Raw genomic sequence first — 19530 nt, 5'->3', positions numbered from 1 at the left:
TTTTTTTGCTTCCTGGCCACCACGAGGTCAACAGGCCTCCTCTACCATATGTTCCCACAATGATGCAAAGCAGCTAGGCCACATGACCATGTACTGATACCTGTGAATCTGTGAGCCAAAATAAATCTTCCCTCCTTTTTTTTGTACCAGGGATCGAATTCAGATCCTTAGATCCTTGAACTTACAAGGCAGGTGGTGGAACCACTAAGGTAAATCCCCGGCCCAATCTTCCCTCCTTTTAAATTGATTATCTCAGATATTGTTACAGTGGTGGAAAGCTGACTAGCACACTCTTTTTCTCAGAACCCAGATATCACCTTTCCTGCATCTTTGTGACCTGGCTGCGGTGTCACTGAACAGGGCAGGTTGGCAACCTTCTAGGGAACCAAATTGAGGTCAGTGGACAGAAGAAATAGTGACTCTTCTCTTCTGTTCTTTAGCTTTCTCTCTTAATCTTCCCTTGAAACCTAGCCTGGGACTTGGGATCAGTACCTGCAAGGGTAAAGGGGTAGGCATTGTCCTCCAGCTTGTGCAGCAGTTGCTCCTGTAAAACTGTGAGGGGCACCTGGGGGCTGTTGAGCTCAGCTGGAACCACTTGCTGAGCCTGTATATGCAGATCTTTGTGGAATTTCAGACCAATACCATCCAAGTCATCATGGCCATAGTGAAAAGCACATGTCAACATGATGAACACTGCAGGCAAAGGAGGAAGAGAGTGACCTGTCAGGCCTGAGTGGGAAAGGAGACCTTAAATGGGTCACAGGAAGACAAAGAGAGGCAATGTAATACAATCGAGACAGTACAATCACTATGAAAAAGAATAATACATTTAACTAACAGTAGAAGTTTAAATCTTCTTTATGTTAAAAGAGTTTTAAAGGAGAGAAAAAAGGAAAGCCAGAGGGAAATTATTTGCTATTCATATATCAAACAAAAATTTAGCATCTGAAATAAGTGAGAACTTCCATTAATCTATAATAGCATACTAACAATTATCATAACAATTATAATAATAATAATAATAATTATAATATAAATATTTGAATAAATATTTGAATTAAATACTAACACTACTACTACTATTAATATAAAGTGTTCAAAGAATGTTAATAAACTCTTTGCAAAGGGACAAAATGGAATAGCCAGTAACATATGAAAACATGTAGTCTCATTAGTAATCAGATAAATGCAAAGTAAAAACCACATGAAATTATATTTCACACCCATCAAATTGTCAGACATCATAAAATCTGACAATGCTGAGTGCTTGTGAATATGTGGAGCAATTGTACTTCTTATGCAATAACTCAAACACTGGAGAACTGGCACTATCCAGTAACATTTAAATTGCTCATATTTTAAGAATTCTACTATATCAGAGTAGCCCTTGCTCGCATTTACAAGGAAATACATATTAGAATGCCTTTAGCTTCAGTGTTTGCAAGAACATAAAATGGGAAATAATCTAAATTTTTATCAACAGAATGGATAATACTTTTATAGAATATTCATGTAATTGAATATGAAACAAGTTAAAATAAATGAACTAGAGCTTCATGTAATGCTATGGTTTAAATGTGTCCCCTCCAAAATTTAGGTATTGAAACTTGACAACTATTGTAATGGTATCAAGATAGTCTTAGTTTAAGAAGTGATTAGGTTGCGAGGATTATTTTTTCGCTTGTGAATGGGATTAGGGTCCTTATGAAAGAAGCTTCGTGCAGCATTTGGTCCTGTAGCCCTTCTACCTTCTGCCATGTGAGAACAGGCAAAATGTTCTTCCCCTCTGGAAGAGGCAGTAATAAGGCACCACCTTGGAAGTACAGGGAAACTGTCACCAGACAATTGAATCTTCTGATTGCCTTGATCTTGGACTTCCCAGCCTCCAAAACTGTGAGGAAATAAATGTCTGTTTTTTAGAAATTACCCGGGCTTAAGTATTTTGGCATAGCACAAATGGAGCAAGATGTGTATTTATATGGTTAAAGTTTTTTACTATTGAGTTAAAAACAGCTAGCACCAGAATTATAAATGTTACTATTTATATACAGTTAAAAATCACGTATGTGGAACAATATCAAACTTGATCACAGATACATAAATATGGAATAGAAGTACAGAAACATGGGAATAATGCACACCAAATTGAAATTAGTAGTTACCTGGGGTGGGGGAAGAAGGATGAAGAAAGGATACACCAGAGGGTGGCTTCAGTTTGATTCTATAATTCTTTTAAAACCAAGGGCTGGGTACAGACATTCATTATATAGTTCTCTATGCCTCTTTTCATAATTTAAAAAAGACTCAGTAAGATTTAAGGTCAGAAGACAAGCATGGTGTAATCCCTGAATCCCAGCACTCCGGGAGGCTGAGGTAGAAGAATCACAAGTTCTAGCCCAGGCTGGGCAATTTAGAAACTTAGTGAGACCCTGCCCAAAAATAAAATATAAAAAGGGCTAGGAGAGCCAGGTGTGGTGGCACCTGCCTGTAATCCCAGCACTTGGGAGTCTGCCAGCCTGAACTGCATAGTGAGACCCTGTCTCACATCCCCTGCAAAAGGATGGAGATGTAGCTCAGTGCAAAAGCTCTGTGTTAAATCCCCATTACCACAAAATAATTAACTAAATAATCAAATTAAAATATTTAGGGTCAGAATACTTGGGCTTGGATAAGACTTTCACAAATCCTGTGAGTTCTCTGTGACTTAGTGATTTTGCCTAACAATAACAAGACTGTACTAGAAGCTCTACATATGTTATTTAGATTTCAGAACAATCCTCTATTATTATCAGCATTTTGCAGTATGTTAAATGAACTCAGAAGCAGGTAAGGATTACAATGTATGCCTGTCTGACTCCAAAGATTAGATTCATGGGTGTCCAACTTCATTTCAATTAGAATGCTTGTGAGCAGTTGACATACAGTTATAAGGAAACTATATAGTGATTGTAGATATGGATGATGACCATGATGCTGACAGGAATCTTGGCAGAAATTGAACAGTTATGAACTCATACTTTGCAGCTGATACTTAAGATAGAAAAGAAAAAAATACATGAGAAAATGAAAAAATGGAAATAAAGTATTTGTAAATAGGGAAGGGAGGAGGGGGTGAAGGGAGGGCAGGGATAAGGGGAAAAACTGAGAACCAAGACCTGTCATGTAAAGGTACAAGATCCCAATAATGAATGTAACTGTACTGTATTCCTAAAATGTACCAATAAGCCCAATGAGATAAAAAAGATAGAAAAGCCTCTGAAATGCATTAATGGAATATGGGATGGATTACAGGAATACCTGTCCAAGGCCACCGTGACAGAGTGAAGCAGGGAAAGATGTAGAACAGAGGTGGGTATCTTTATTTTATCAGGAGCCCTGACCCAGAGAAAAGAAAATTATCAACAGCTGCACCTGAGTAGAAAGCAAGTTACTGCAGTGTTTTGAAAAGATCAATATTATCAGATTATCTGCTTTTAAAATTAAGAACAAGAAAAATGAATATATTAAAAATATAACAAAGATTAAAAGTAATGATACCAGTGTTTTTATTAGGTTTGGGATAATAGGCACCCTGGTATACTGCAGGAGAGAGAGTTGATACAAACTTTTTGGACAGCCATTTGGCAATAAATATAGAAAAGTTTAAAAATGTATGATGCCCTTTGGGTATTAATTCAGCTTCTCAGCATTACACTGAAGGAATTATTGGATTACACACACACACACACACACACACACACACACACACACACTGATGTGCTTTGTGGGGCTGTTCATAACAGTAAAAAAAATTGAAAACAAAATGAATTCCAACAATTGAAAATTGTAAGGGATTGGGGATTTAGCTCAGTGATTCTACCACCTGCCTCAAGCATGAAGACCCAAGTTCGATCCCTGGTACAAAAGAAAAAAAAAAAAGAAAAAGAATAGAGCACAGTACTAAGCAACAAATGTTGTATTATGTATCTTTTTCTTTCTTTCTTTCTGTTTTTTTTTAGTACTAGAGATTGAACCCCAGATATACGTATGGGACTAAATCCCCAGCCCTTTTAAAAAAAATCTTTCATTTTGAGACAGTAGCTCACTAAATCACTAAGTACCCAGACTGGGTTTGAATTTGTGATCCTTCTGCCTCAGCCTCCTAGAACGTTGAAATTACAAGAGCGTGTACCATACTCCGCAGGTTTTTTATATGCTGATATAGGTTTAAAAGGTTATAAAATATTATTAATAATATAACATTTTAAATAAAATACAGACATTTGAACAGAAAATGTGATAAATAAGAACTATAATTAGTGATTATTCATGACTGAGGGTGATGGGATTACAGTCTTTCTCTTTTACCTGTATTTTCCTATTTTAGTATATGTGCTGCCAAAGAAAATGCTACTTGTATTTTCTAAATTTTCTACAATGGAGACAAACAGTTTTCAGAAGGTAAAACAAATTCACATTGGTTCTCAACGAACGTGAAAGAAAGGAGAAAGGAAAGGAAAAGCAAAGGGATAAAAGAAAGGTAAAGACAAGAGAAGGAGATGGACAAGAGGTGGCTGCAGGGCTGGGGGTGTAGCTCAATGACACTGCATGGTTAGCATGCAGGAGGCCCTAGATTCCATCCTCACCACCAACAAATACAGGTGGCTGGAAGAAGGAAGCAGGAGGGAGGAAATGAAACACAGTGGAATGAGACAGAAGAAGATCAGAAGGGGTGAGGCAGAAGAGGATCTGGTGCCCAGCGGTGAGGGTGTTAACAGATGAATTGTTCTTGGCTCACTTTGTCTGCTTGTGTAGAAAGGGCTGTAGAATAAGTCCTTAGCCACCACCCAAGCTCTAACGTGAGCTTTAGCAGTTTACAATAATCCTTGGTTTTAGAAGATAGCTTGTTATTTACTAATTAATTACTTTTGTGGTACTGGGGATTAAAACAGGGCCTTCACACTGAGCTACTTTACCAACTGTAAATTTTTTTTTAATACTGAGGCAGTGTCTCAATAAGTCATTAAAATGCCCAGGCTGGGCTCACACTTGCAGATGTCCTGCCTCAGCTTCCCAGAGTGCTGGGATTACAGTCATGTGCCACCATCCCCAAATAGCTGTGTTTTTTTTCTTTTTCTTTTTTTTGGTACCTGGGATCGAACTCAGGTCCTTATGCTTGCGAGGCAGGCGGTGGAACCACTGAGCTAAATCCCCAACCTCTTCTTTTCTTTTCCTCTTTTCTTTTGTCTGTCTTTCTTTCTTTTTCTTTCTTTCTTTCTTTCTTTCTTTCTTTCTTTCTTTCTTTCTTTCTGAGACATGGTCTTGCTATGCAGCTCAGGCTGGCCTTAAACTCACTATGTAGCCCAGGCTGGGCTTGAACTCCCAGCAATCTTCCTGCCTCAGCCTCCTGAGTGTTGGAATTACGGGCATGCATCACCATGCTTTGCTTTTATTTCCTTTTAAAAGGCAACATCTATTCTACTGTTATTCACTTATATTTGTTTTAATATACAACTAATGTATATTAATTTTATGAGCATCAGAAAATAGAACCCAAAAGAGAAATCAAAACTCCACCATAATATATAGTGTTTCCAGATGTAGTTGCTGTTAATATCTGCTGTGCATATGCCCTGAGTTGTTTTGTTTCTGTAACTGAACACAAGGCCACCTTAGGTATTTATTATGTCTTTCTCATTGCCTTTTTTAATTGAGCATTTTTTCAGTCTAGGTTCAAACTTCCCATTCTTCCACTTCATTCTGCCCAAGTGGTCAGATCACAGGCATGCACCACCACAACTAGTTAACTAAAAATGTATTTAAATTTTTTTGTTATTTAAAACTAAAGATTTATTCCAAAGATTATGTGGAAATGTGAAAAACTGACTCAGGTTTCAGAAATACGAAAAACTGATTTAGGCTTTAGAAATATAAAGTACTTGGAAACCTTAAAGAAACTGTTTAATTCATGACTATATGTACCCTTAATGTCCTCTGATATTTAAAACCTGCTGGATTGCTTATCCACTCTGCTTTATCTTAGAGATCAAGGCTACTTTATTCCTCAATATCTAAAGGTTACATCTGAATTAGTATTCATCAACTTGTTCTGAGCCTTTTCAAATCAAACCCAATTTTCAATCTAGTTGGCTCCTAGTGGGGCTAATCCATATTGAAAATTACAAGAAAAAATGGCAATGAAAAAAAAACTTTCAATGTAATCTTGATCTATAGTATTGCTGCCAGAGCAATATTTCTTACTGTTGCTTCCTGTGGTTGTTATTTCATTTCTTCTTCCTTTTTTTTGTAACGGGGGTTGAATTTAAGACCTTGTGCTTGCCAGGAAGGTGCTGTACTGCTGAGCTGAAAGCCTGGCCTCTGTTTGTTTATTTTTAAAGGAATGGTTGGGCAGTTTTCCTACACAAAAGGAGAGATGGAAAAATGGCAACCTGAAGGTCACATTCAGCCTACAGACAAAAGAAGTATTTGGACATAGCCAGGCCTTTTAAAATCTTTTAATGAGTTGTCAACATTTGAAAATCAGGAAATTTGCATAAAAATACAGGTCTCTGGTGTACTAGATCATTCTATAGACAATCTAAACTCATAGTTAGATCAAAAGCCAAGCAGGACGCCACCAACAATAATGGAAGCAATCAGAAATTTTAGAAAGAATGTATTTTAACATGTTACTGCTGGTTTGAAGCACCAGTAGTACATGCATGACTGTCCCATTGGGTGGCTTGAACCCCTGGCAGTACAAACAGATTTAATCACTTCTATTGGTCTTTTTACTAATAAAATTAATAAAGAGCCACCTTATGGTACAGCCATGCATGTACCACTGGTGGTTCAAGCTACCCAGCAGTGAGACATATGAATTATGGCCCTGTTGTGAACATATTAATATCAGTACACATGTAAGTTTGTGTAATTTTGAAAAATAAAATTTTATTTATGCTTTAGAAATATTCTGTTCTGAACATTATTTAGAGAAGGAGCACCATGATCTTTTCTGACTTTGGGCAACGAAAAGTCTTATTCTGAGCTTCATTTCCAGTTCTTTTTCTTTTCAGTAATGGGAATGAAATCCAGGGTCTGATGCATGCTAGACAAGTGCTCTGTTGTTGAGATACATACCCAGTCCTCCAGTTCTTACTGAACAACCAAAAAATTGGTCACAATCAGCTGGAATTCTGTTTTCAGTCCCCATCAGACAAGTCATTCACAGTTCCTATCACTTTCTGGTTTTCTTCTCCAATTCTGTCCTAGTCCACTGTTTCAGGTTGCCTGTCTTGCAGGTGACATTTCTGTTTGGAAAACCTGAAATATACAAAGACCAATAAGGCTTCCCACTTACTCTTTCAACCTTTTAAGTAATCGGGGTCAACCAGGATTACACCATCTGTAGAAAGAGGAAGAGATGGCACCCAGGTCAGAAAAATTCTCACACTATGAAACAAAAGTTGATCCCTGAAGTGGTTTTTCCCATTCTTCCCTTCAATTAGCCTCCTTTTTCTTCATGGTTCCTCTGGGCATTCTTTTCCTCCCCGGCTCTCATTTTCTTCTCCCCAGGATCTTGGACTCACTGACCAGTGGGTTCCACCGAGTCCACGTGGTCCACGAAGTCCCGTTTTCCCAGGTAGATAGAAAGCTGTTGTGGAACAATCTCTTGTGCAGTCTCACAATCATTTTTTTGAAATGAATTCCCTCAAACTTCCAATCCAAACCCCTAAAACTTTGAAGAGTGTACCTACTTATCCCCCTCACCCTCTCATTTGCCCAACTGGGCCAGGTTCTCTTACCTTCCCATTGGAGCTGGTCTTCTTAAACACCCTTTGGGGAGAAAACCAGAAAGAGAGAGGGTAAATTGGGAGAGGAGGGAAAAGGAGAGGAAGTGAGAGGGAAGAAAGGAAAGTGAGGAGAAAAGGAAACAGTCCCAGGATTAGGAGGAGAAGCTATAAGAGAATGAGATGGAGAAAAAGTAGAGGCAGTTGAGGTTGAGTTTAAAGCCACAACTTGGGAAGAGGTTGAAATATCTTTGTCCCAAAGGTAAATACTAGAGTTTGGTTAGAAAGCAGTTCACGGTTTCAGAGCATTAGAAGGAGATCTTATTTATTTGAAGATATTGAACAGGGAGTCAGTGATGAGCCTTTTTGGAGATGAGTGACAGAAGGAAGAAAGCTCCATCATTCGTTCCCTGTTCTCCTTACCTGCCTGCAGGATACCATCCAAACGCACCTAGTGTGATGGGTTTTTCCCTCCCTAGACAGATACCTCACCACCATCAAGAGTTTTCCATTCTCCCTCTAGTCAAAGGTACTTCCGCCATACTCTTACCTATCCTGGACAAGGGGAAACCGTCTAATTTTGTACACATTGTGACAAACCATATTCTCTATTCTCCAAAAATGTTTGGACTTTGCGGAATGACTCGATTACCCTTGAGCGAATGAACTTGTCTGGACAGAGGCTTCTTCCAGAAAATTGTGGGGAAAATGTATTTCTTGGACTAGATGAGGCTGGTCCTCACCTGGCATAAAGCAGGTGCCAAGACATGTTTGTTACATACACGAATGAAGATGAACAAATGAATTAATTTTGTCTCCTTATGTCCCTGCAATAGACTGTAACCCTGAGTTTACTTCAAGATGACCTTGACCTTCAGCTAAGAAGAAGGAAAAGGAAAGAAAACAAAGAGAGAAAGGGTAGGAGAGAAGGGACTGCTGTTCTCATTTTCATGGTGTTGTTTGCAGAAACCTCTATGGAAGCTGAAAGCCTTTCTTGAACTTATCTATTTCTCTCAGTAACTTTTTCAGATCTGCATCTTTATCTTAACATCTCCCCAGATGCTAGGGAACCTTAGAAAGAGGAAGTTGTTTTTCTAGTGCTTTCCTGTGAGGCATACTAGGCCTGGTCTGAAGGGTGATCTCAAGACAGCTTCCAGGTCTCTTTGCCTAGATGCCTGCTGCTTGTGTCACGAAAGATGCCCCTCAATTTCCCCCAACATATTAAGGGGGATGCTAAGGGTAAGGGCTATGTGGCTTAATAACAGCTAGAGATAGGGGGCTATGGAATATTAACTGGAAGAGAGATCAGGTTCACATTAGCCTCCAGCTCTAGTTGCTATGCTCGCCTCCCCAGCCTCTTATACTCACAGTCTTTGGAGTGTTTAGATGGGTGGGAATCAAAGAATAGAGTTTGGAGTAGGAAGGATGAAACGCTGCTATAAACAGCTCAGGTACCAAGGATTTGGAAAGCAGATTAGTGGCTACAAGATTAGTGGCTAGAAGACTAACAGGCTGTAGTTGCTAGAACAGAATGGGGGTAAGGAATTCTGATATTAAAGGTGGGAGTGTTTAAGAGGGGGAAACTACCAAGTTTTGGCTTTGTGAAGCCTTAAACTGGAGGGCTGGGCTCAACATGGACTTGGAGGCCTTAAAGGTGAAGCATAGAAATAGAAGGACTCAAAGTATAGGCCTTTGTTTCTGAAAGGAGAAACTTGTATCACAGTCCAGTCTTTGTATGTATTGATGAGCTGTTTCAGGCCACATAAAAAGCTAGGGTATAGGGTAGAATATCTCTTCTCCAGCCCCCAGGCATCCCTCACATTTGGGACTTTGGAGTCTTGAAGCTGATAAAAATCAGAAGCACTGATTATCCCAGGTAATGTGTATGGCAGGAGTCAATCTTCTGCAGGTGGTGGGGGCAGGAGCCAGGAGCTGAGTGTAATGAGCTGTATGTACACATATATGTGAGACTTGAACTTCAGTTTTTGCTGGAGAAGGTACCAGGATATCTGGCCTAGGACAGGATCTTCTGACAGCACCTTGCAAGTGGAGGGAACAGGTAATTGACTTCTAGATTACCTGCACTTAGAGTAACTTGCCCTTCCACTGCCCCACCTCTCCAATCTCTAAAACTAAATCCATGCTCTAAGCAGCTTTCCTTGCCTTGTTTGACTGTTCTTCGAATGAGAGACATTTCTGTCCCTGCAGCTGTCAGGACCACCATGATGACAAGGACAAAGACAGAGACAACAAGAAGGAAATTTCTTGACTGTCCTCCCCATAGGACTCAGGCCTACCCTTTCTGAGTGTGGAAAACTTTAGAGAATGAACCTCCAAATTCTATAGGATCCAGGACCTTGGCCCCTTTTGTTTCTCCTTAGAATTATCTGGTCTGTAGTCCTTATCTACAGTCACAGCCCCAGATCCCTGCCATAGGGTGTCCATCCCTCCAAGGATGGCTATGGCTGTGGCTCAGGGGGCTGAGCAGAGCCTCTAACTCTGGCTTCTCACTGAGGTCTGTACTCAGCAGCCCTGCAATCTCTTTGCACAGTTAACTAGGTCAGCCCTTACATTCCTGGCCAATATGCACCATGTGGCCTTGTCATTTCCTTACTACAATTCTCTTTCTCAGGGATTCCCAAGTAGAGATAGAAACCCCAATCCTTCAGGGACCAGAGTAGGATAGAAATTATTGTTAAGCATTTGGGAAAAATTCAAATACTTGTGAAGGCTGGTGACAGTGAGGACATGAAAGGTCAGAATGAATATACTTTTGGACTAATCTTCACCAGGGCCTCAGTCATGGTGCCTGCCTTCCATCCAGGTAACTTATCCCTCTTGCAAGTCAGGCCCATGGTTCCCCTCAGTAGGAAGAAAATAGATCTGCTAGGTCTTTAGGTTATTATGATGATGGAATTTAAATCATTATGTCTTTTCCAGGATTATATGCATTTCTTTTAAAATTAGTGTAGAGGTACAAGATCCCAACAATGAATGTAACTGTACTGTATCCCTAAAATGTACCAATAAACTCAATTAAAGCTGAAAAAAATAAAATTAGTGCATACAGTAAGTCCCTGACTTATGAATAAATTCCATTCTGGGAGAATTGTTCATAAGTTGAATTTGTTCACGAACCAACAAAGTGAGTCTTATATGGTACACCTGTGAAAGCTTGCAACACAAATGTTCATAAGTTGAGGATTCACTGCATCAGTAATACAGAATGAGATTCATTTTGGTATATTGGTACATGCATATACCGTATTTTGATTATTTCCTCCCCATTACTCTCTCTCCTTTCCTCCCCTATCCCCTTTCCATTTCCAAAATTTTGTCTTCTTTTTTTCCTAGTAAGCTTATTGGTACATTTAAAGCAAACAATACAGTTACATTCATCATTGGGATCTTGTACCTTTACATGATATGTCTCGGTTCTTATTTTTTTCCCCACACCCCTAAAACTCTGTCTTCTTTATAGTTTCCTGTCTAGTGTGTTCATTTCTTGACTGAGGTATAATTTACAAACAGCACAATGCACAAATTTTAAGAGCATCTCAATGAATTTTTACCTACTGTGGCAAGCTGCATAATAACCCCTAAAGATATCAGGTCCTGATCTGTGCAATCTACAAATGTTACCGCACATGATAGAGGGTGATTTGTAGATGTGATCAAGTTAAGGATCTTAAAATGGGGAGATTATGCTGTATTAACCAGGTGGGCCCTAAATATATATAATCACCAGTCTCATTATGAGAGAGGCAGAGGGATATTTGACTATGGGGACAGAAGGCAATGTAAGGCCTGAAGTAGGATGTTATGCTGCTGGGCTTGAAGGTAGTGGAAGGGGCTATTGGCAAGAAATGCAGCTCAAGACACAGAAGAGGCAAGGAAATGGGTTCCCTCCCATAGTCTCTCATGGTCACAAGGTGACTTGCAGTTTAAGTACAGGTCTGCTGACACCTGGATTGTGGCCCATTGATACTTTCATATGTCTTATCTCCAGAACTGTAAAAGAAAAGTGTGTACTGTTTTAAGCCAACAAGTTTGTTGCAGTTTGTTACAGCATCCATAGGAAACTAATATATCTGCGTATACATACATGTAACCACAGCCAAGATCAAGATATATAACATTTCCAATACCCCCAATTCTCTTGTGCCCCTTTGACCAGGAGTACTTGCATTTTACAAGAATGCATAGATAATAAGATGAGGGAAAGCTTCTTTGATGGTGGAGTTTATGGTCATAGATTGATGGGAGAGCTATTTTCAGGTCCTCACTCACCCCTGCTCTGCACACTTCAATGATACTCTCAGTCAAGCCAGTTAGGAAGGTGTGGGCTATTTAGCACCTGTACGTGATATATCTCTTTTTTGTGTGTACCGGGAATTGAACTCAGGACCTTGCACTTGCGAGGTAGGCGGTGGCACCACTGAGTTAAATCCCCAGCCCTTATATCTTAATTATTCCTTTTCCCCCCACTCCCCTCCCCTCTCTTCAATCTCCCCCCATTTACAAGAACTTTGGTTCCATTTTTCCCTTCCATTCTCTTTTTTAAAATCCCTTTTCCCTTCCCTCTCCCTTGTTTCCCTTTCCATTTAAAATGTTCTTCCTACTTCGCAATATCTATCATCCACTTTGCTCTTTATTTACCCTTCAGGTTTCTCACATAAGAGAAACAATATGATATTTAAACTTGTGTATCTGATTTATTTCACTTAAAATTATGGTCTTGAGGCTCATCCATTTACCTAAAAATGTCTCAAGTTTATCTTTCTTTATGGGAGAGTAGTACTCCACTGTATATAAGAACCACATTTTCTTCATCCATTCATCCACTGATGGGCATATGGGCTTTTTCCAAGATTTATCTATTATAAATTGTGCTGTTATAAACATAGGTATGCATATATCTCTGTGGTATGATGCTTTTTAACTCTTCTGGGAAGATACATAGAAGAATAGTAAGGTCATATGGAACTTCTAGCTTCATTTTTTTCTTTGTTTGCTTGTTTTTGCAACAGGGTCTTACTATGTAGTTGAGACTGACCTGGAACTCACTATGTAGCCCAGGCTGGTCTGGAACTCACAGCGATCCTCCCGCCTCAGCCTCCTGAGTGCTGGGATTACAGTCATGCACCACCACGCCCAGCAAGTTTCAGTTTTTTGAGGAATCTCCATACTGATTTCCCTAAATTGTATCAATTTACACTCCCACCAACAATGAGGAAGGGTTCATTTTCCCCCACAGCTTCATCAGCATTTGTTATTGGATTTGTTATTGGGTGATTTCATTTTCTTAATTTTTTAACTTTGTTTTTTATCAGTACATATCTTGTCATACATATTGATCACATTCATTACAGGGAATTTGTATCTGTACATAATATATCTCAATTCTTATTTTTTCGCCATTTCCCTCCCCTCCTTACATCCCATCTTCCTTTTCCATTTGCAAAGCTTTGTTTCCATTTTTCCTTCCCTTCTCTTTTTTTTCTTTTCCCTTCCTTTCCTTTCCCCTGCTCTCTCCCTTGTTCCCCTTCTCATTTGACTGAGGTATAATTTACAAACAGCACAATGCACAAAAAAGTACACACAAAAAAGAGATATGCCTTCCTACTTCCCAGTATCTATCTTTGGATATCTCATACAAGAGAAACAATGTGATATTTTAACTTGTATTCTGATTTATTTCACTCAAGTATTTCACTCTCCAGTTGCATCTATTTCCTACAAAAGACTTGTTTATTCTTTATGGCAGAGTAATACTCCATTGTACATAAACACCACAGTTTCATTATCCATTCATCTGTTGATGGATATATGGGCTGTTCCCAAGATTGAGCTATTATAAATTGTGCTACTATAAAAATGGATATGCATTTATCACTGTGGTATGGTGCATTTTACTCTTTTGGGAAGATATCTAAAGAGGGAATAGCTGGGTCAAATGGAATCTCTAGTCTTGGTTTTTAGAGACATCTCCATAGTAACTTCCACAATGTTTGAACTGGTTTACACTCCCACCAACAGTGGAAAAGGATTCCTTTTTTTCCCCACAGGCTTGCCTGCATTTGTTATTGGTTAATTTTCTTGATGATAGCCATTCTTTCTGGAGTAAGGTGGAATCTCAGTGTTGTTTTAATTTGCATTTCTTAAACAACCAGTGATATTTTTTCATATATTTATTTGCTGTTTGTACTTTTTCTTCTGACAAATGTGTATTCATTTCAGGTGCCCATGTTTGTATTGGGTCTCTAAATTTGGAGGATTGATTTTTTTGAGTTCTTTATATATTCTAGATATTAGTCCTTTGTCTGAGGAGTAGCTGGTAAAATTTCTTCCCATTCTGTGAGTCATCTCTTCATTCTTTTGGTGGTTTCTTTGGCTGTGGAAAAGCTTTTTAATTTGATATGGTCCCAGATGTTGATTCTTTGTAATATTTCCTGTGTGATCAGGGTTTTGTTCATGAAGTCTTTGCCTACTACAATATCTTCTAGATTTTTACCTATTCCATCTTCCAGAAGATTGTTTATGTTTTTATATTTATATAAATTTTGATTTTAATTTAGTGCATGGTGAGAGACATGGGTCTAGGTTCAATTTTTGGTATGTGGAAAGCCAGTTTTTTGAGGACCATTTATTGAAGAGGAAATCTTTCTTCTAGTGAAGGTGTTTGGCCCCTTTGTCAAAGATAAGGTAGCTGAGTGTGTTTGGAGTTGTTTCTGCATTTTCTATTCTGTTTCATTAATCTTTGGGTTTTTTCTCAATACCATGCTGCTTTTATCATGGTAGCTTTGTAGTGTAATTTTGAACTGGGGATACTGATGCCTTTGGGTCTGCAATTGTTGCCCAGAATTACCTTTGCTGTTGTAGACATATTCTGGTTCCATATGGATTTTAGGACTGTTTTCTCTAGTTCTTTGAGTTATTTTGTTAATAATTTGATCAGGATTGCATTAAATCTGTATGACAGTTTTGGAAGTATGGCCATTTTCATTATAATGGTTCTGCCTATTCGAGAACAGGGGATATCTTTCCATTTTCTGGTATTTACTTCAATTTCCTTTTTCAGAGTACTATAGTTTTCAATGTAGAGGTCTTTCACTTCTGTTGTTAGATTGATTCTAGGTTTAATTTTTCTTTATGCTACTGTGAAAGGTGTTGTTTCCCTAATTTCTCTCTCAGTGAGTTTGTTATTTGTATACAGGATGGCTAGTGATTTTTGAGTGTTGACATTGTATCCTGCTATGCTGCCAAATTTAGTTGTTAATTCCAGGAGTCTTTTGGTGAAGTGTTTGAGGTCTTCTATGTATAGTATCACCAGCAAATAATGATAATTTAACTTTTTCCTTTCCTATACTTATTTCTATTTTTTTTAGTTTTGTTTTGTTTTTTGGTACCAGGGATCGAACTTGGGCCCTTCCACTTACAAGACAGGCAGCAGAACCACTGAGTCAAACCCCTGGCCCTCCTATTCTTATTTCTTTCTCTTGCCTAATTGCTCTGGCTAATATTTTTGGAACTATATTGAATAGGACTGGTGATAGTGGGCATCCTTGTCATGTTCCTGATTTAAGAATGAAAGATTTCAATTTTTGTTGCTTTAGTATGCTATTGGCTGTTGGTTTGTCATAGATGGCTTTTATCAGATTGAGGTAAAGACCTTTTATTTCAATTTTTTCTTTAGGTTTTTTAAAAATCATGAATGGATGCTAGACTTTGCCAAATTATTTTTATGCCTGTATTGAGATGATTGTGTTGGTTTTTGTCCTTGCTTCTATTACTATGATATACTACATTTATTGCTTGTGTATGTTGAACCACTCCCACATTCCTGGGATGAATCCTACTTGGTCATGGTGTATAATCTTCTTGATGATTTGCTGCATTCTGTTTGCCAGTATCTTACTGAGGATCTTTGAATCTATATTAATTAAGGAGATTGCCTGTAGTTCTCTTTTTTGGTTGGATCCTTCTCTGAGTCTGGTATCATGTTAATGCTTGCTTCCAGGAATGACTTTGGAGTATTGCTTCCCTTTAAATTTCATTAGAGTTTGAGGAGTAGTGACATCAGATGTTCTCTAAAGTTCTTGTAGAATTCAGCAGTGAATCCTTCAGGACCTGGGCTTTTATTTGTTGTTAGTTTTTTATTCTTCAATTTCATTGACTGATATTGGATTATTTTAATATGTATATCTTCTTGATTCAGCTTTAGTAATTCATATGTATCTAGGAATCTGTCATTTCTTCTGAGCTTTTCATCTTATTAGGGTACAGTTTCTCAAAGTAGGTACTGATGATCTGGTTTTCTGCAGGATCTGTTGTAATTTCACCCTTTTCATTTTTAATTGGATGGGTTTGGGTCTTTTCTTTTATTTTTGATAAGATTGGCTAAGGGTTTGTCTATACTATTTAATATTTCAAAGAATTAGCTCTTTGATTCATTGGTTCTTTGTATTGCTTTCTTAGTATCAATTGCATTAATTTCTACTCTGCTCTTTAAATCTCTTCTATAAGTGCTTTGAGATTATCTTCCTCTTCTTCTAGAAGCCTGAAGATCAATATTAGGCTATTTTTTTAGTTCACTCAGTTTTTCTGATATGGGAATTCACCAGTATAAAATTCCCTTGTAGTATTGCTTTCATTGTGTCCTCTAAATTCTATGTCATATTGGTATTATTGTTCAATTGTAGAAACTACTTTATTATTCTTTTATTCTTGACTTATGAACTCAATTCTTTATGAGGGCTAGTTTTAACTCAAGTTGGTCAGTTAAAGGCTGAGGCTACTCTACACAGCCTTCACATTCTCTCTCCTGTATAATTTTTGGCCACATTTTCTTCTAGGCAGATCTCAGCCCAAGATTTCTCAATTAACCCTACACAGGAAAGGATGTTAAAATGTTCCTTCTAGTATTCTTAAAGGGTTAAATCCATATTTGAGACCATCTGGAAGCACAAACAGATGGCATTCAGGTTGTAACTCAATACTTTGATTGCAAATTAAAACTAAAATTCCAGTTGTAACCCAAGTTGTTATGCCAGGTTGGTCATAACCCGAGGGTCCACTGTAATTTCTTCTGTGATCCATTGGTTGTTCAAGAGAGCATTATTTAATTTCCATGTGTTTATGTACTTCTTTTTGTCCCATGTGTTTATGTAGTTCTTGTAGTTTCTTTTGCCATTTATTTCCAATTTCATTGCACTATGATCTGATAATAGGCATGGGATAAATTCAGTTCCTTTACATTTGCTAAAGCATGTTCTATGAACAACTACTATGTGGTCTGTTTTGGAGAAAGTCCAACGTGCTGCTGAGAAGAATGCGTATTCTGTTATTGCTGGGTGGAACACTCTGTAAATACCTACTAAATCCATTTGTTCAAAGATTTTGCTCAGCTGTGATATTTTCTTGTTGATTTTTTTGTCTATTTGATTTGTGTATTTTTGACAGTGGGGTGTATAGGTCCCCCATTTTAATTGTGTTTATCTTATTTTCATGTCCATTAGTGCTTATTTTATATGGTTGGGTGCACCAGTATTTGCCATATATATTTATGATTGTTATCTCTTCCTCTTAGATTGTTCCCTGGACCAGTATGTAGTGAGTTTCTTTGTCTCTTTTGATGAGTCTTGTCTTGAAATCCAATTTGTCTGCAAATAGAACATCTTTCAGGGTAAGTGTTCCTAGTTTAATATTTAGATCTTTGATCCATTTTTTAATTTAGTACATGGTGAGAGATATGGGTTCAGATTCAATCTTCTGCATGTGGATAGCCAATTTTCCCAAGAGCATTTTAAAAAGAGGCTTTTTTCCCTTAGAGTCACTTTTTAAAATATTTTTTATTGGTACATTTTAGGTATACAATACAGCTACGTTCATCATTGGGCTCTTGTACCTTTACATGATTCATCTTGGTTCTTATTTTTTCCCCATTCCCCTGGCCTCCCTTCACTCCCTCCACCCTTCCCTATTTACAAAGACTTTGTTTCCATTTTTTGCATTTCTCTTATTTTTTCTTTTCCCTTCTTACCTTTCCCCTACCCCTCCCATTTCCTTTCCCTACACCTTTAGATCTTTTCTTCCTATTACACAATGTCAATTATACATTTTGATCCTTATTTATACTTTTAGTTTATCACACCAGAAAAACTATTAGGTATTTACACATGTGTGTCCTATTAATTTCACTTGAGTATGTCCTCAATGTTCATCCACTTAGCTATAAATATCTCTAGTTTCTCATTCTTTATGGATGAGTAGTACTCCATTTTATATATTTTTTAAAATCCCACATATTCTTTATCCAGTCTCCAGTTGATAGGTAATTGGGCTGTTTCCTTGGAGTCATTTTTGACTCTTCTTTCTCACACCCTACATCAGTAAATTTTGTCTCTCCTTCAGAATCTATCCAGGATCTAATCACCTTTTGTCATCTCTGCTGCTGTGTCCAAATTACCATCATCTCTATTGGCAACAGCCTCTTGCCTGGTCATTCCAATGTCTCCAGCCCTGCAGTCTATTCTTGGCAGAGTTGGCCAATGGGCCCTCTACTACAGTGCAACCCAGACCATGAGTCCTTGCGCTTGTGAGGCAGGCGCAGTGCCACTGAGCTAAATTGCTGGCCCCCTACAAGCCTTTTTGTATAAGCCTTCTGTTCACTCAGTAAATCCAGTACCTTACAATTACCTGAAAGGACCTTCATAATCTGGTCCCTGACAAATTCTCTGACCTTATCTTCTGTTTCCCCTTACTCACAATACCCTGTCCTTATTCAAATCACCACAATGTTAAAAACAGCAATTCTCTCTTCCTTTCGTCATTCTCTATTTCCCTTTCTTCCTTTATTTTTCCTTGTAACAATGATCACAATCTGCATATTTTACTCATCAACTTTATTAATCCCCAGCAGTATGTAAGCACCACTAAATTAGGAAGTACTGTTTGTTTTGTTAACTCATAGTGTTTAGAACTGGACCAGGCACACAGAAGGCCCTCAGTAAATATTTGTTCATCCTTCTGTGGATAATGGTCAGTTGCTTAGGGGGGCAACAAAGCATGCCAGTTTAAGTCATGGATACTAGGGTCTGGTCCAAAGGCAGGCTTGCCTGGTTTCAAAAATTGATTCTACCACTAATTAGCAAAATAAACTACTCAGGCCTTACTTTTCTCATCAGCAAAGTAGGGACAATAATAGAACCTACTTCATAGATAGTTGATGGGGTCATCAATAACTATAAAATCCTTAGAACAGTACTCATCACATAGTAAAGGCTGAATAAACACTTGCTATAATTAAAAGTATATGGAGTTAAAACGTATGAGGTGTGACCAAAATGGGGTTATATTTAATTTTAAAAATTATTACAGTAAAAGACACATTGCCATTCATTCCTCTCAAAATATTCCCCCATATTTCAAATACACTTATCTAATTGTTCTTGCTACATTTTTTTACTTTTTTACTGAGTTTATTGGTACTTTTTAGGCATACAGTACAGTTACATTCACCATTGGGATCTTGTACCTTTACACGACAGGTCTTGGTTCCCTTTTTTCCCCCTTGTCCCTGCCCTCCCTTCACTGACTCCACCCTCCTCTATTTACAAAGACTTTATTTGCATTTTTCCTTTTCTCACATTTTTTTCCTTTCCCTTATCTCCTTTCCCCTACCCTTCCCACTTCCCCTCCACCTTTAGCCCCTTTCCTCCTATTTTACATTATGTTCTTGCTACTTTTAAAATAATTTTTA

The 19530-nt window shown here is 38.0% G+C and overlaps 1 protein-coding gene across 1 annotated transcript in view; it reads right to left on the bottom strand.

Moving 5' to 3' along the window:
• The window catches only part of Arr3 (arrestin 3), a 14621-nt gene extending 6083 nt beyond the window's left edge, over positions 1-8538 (bottom strand). The window contains 6 exon segments of the mRNA XM_010632218.1: positions 318-377; positions 497-693; positions 7340-7384; positions 7573-7633; positions 7785-7815; positions 8513-8538. Of these exon segments, the coding sequence (XP_010630520.1) occupies positions 318-377; positions 497-693; positions 7340-7384; positions 7573-7633; positions 7785-7815; positions 8513-8538 (420 nt within the window).
• Positions 8539-19530: the final 10992 nt, after the last annotated feature.

The sequence above is a fragment of the Fukomys damarensis genome, unplaced genomic scaffold (genome assembly GCF_012274545.1).
Source record: "Fukomys damarensis isolate Sample0158 unplaced genomic scaffold, DMR_v1.0_HiC HiC_scaffold_39, whole genome shotgun sequence".
Lineage (NCBI taxonomy): Eukaryota > Metazoa > Chordata > Mammalia > Rodentia > Bathyergidae > Fukomys > Fukomys damarensis.
The sequence above is the reverse complement of the archived record's forward strand: the minus strand, read 5'-3'. Positions and strand labels throughout refer to the sequence as shown.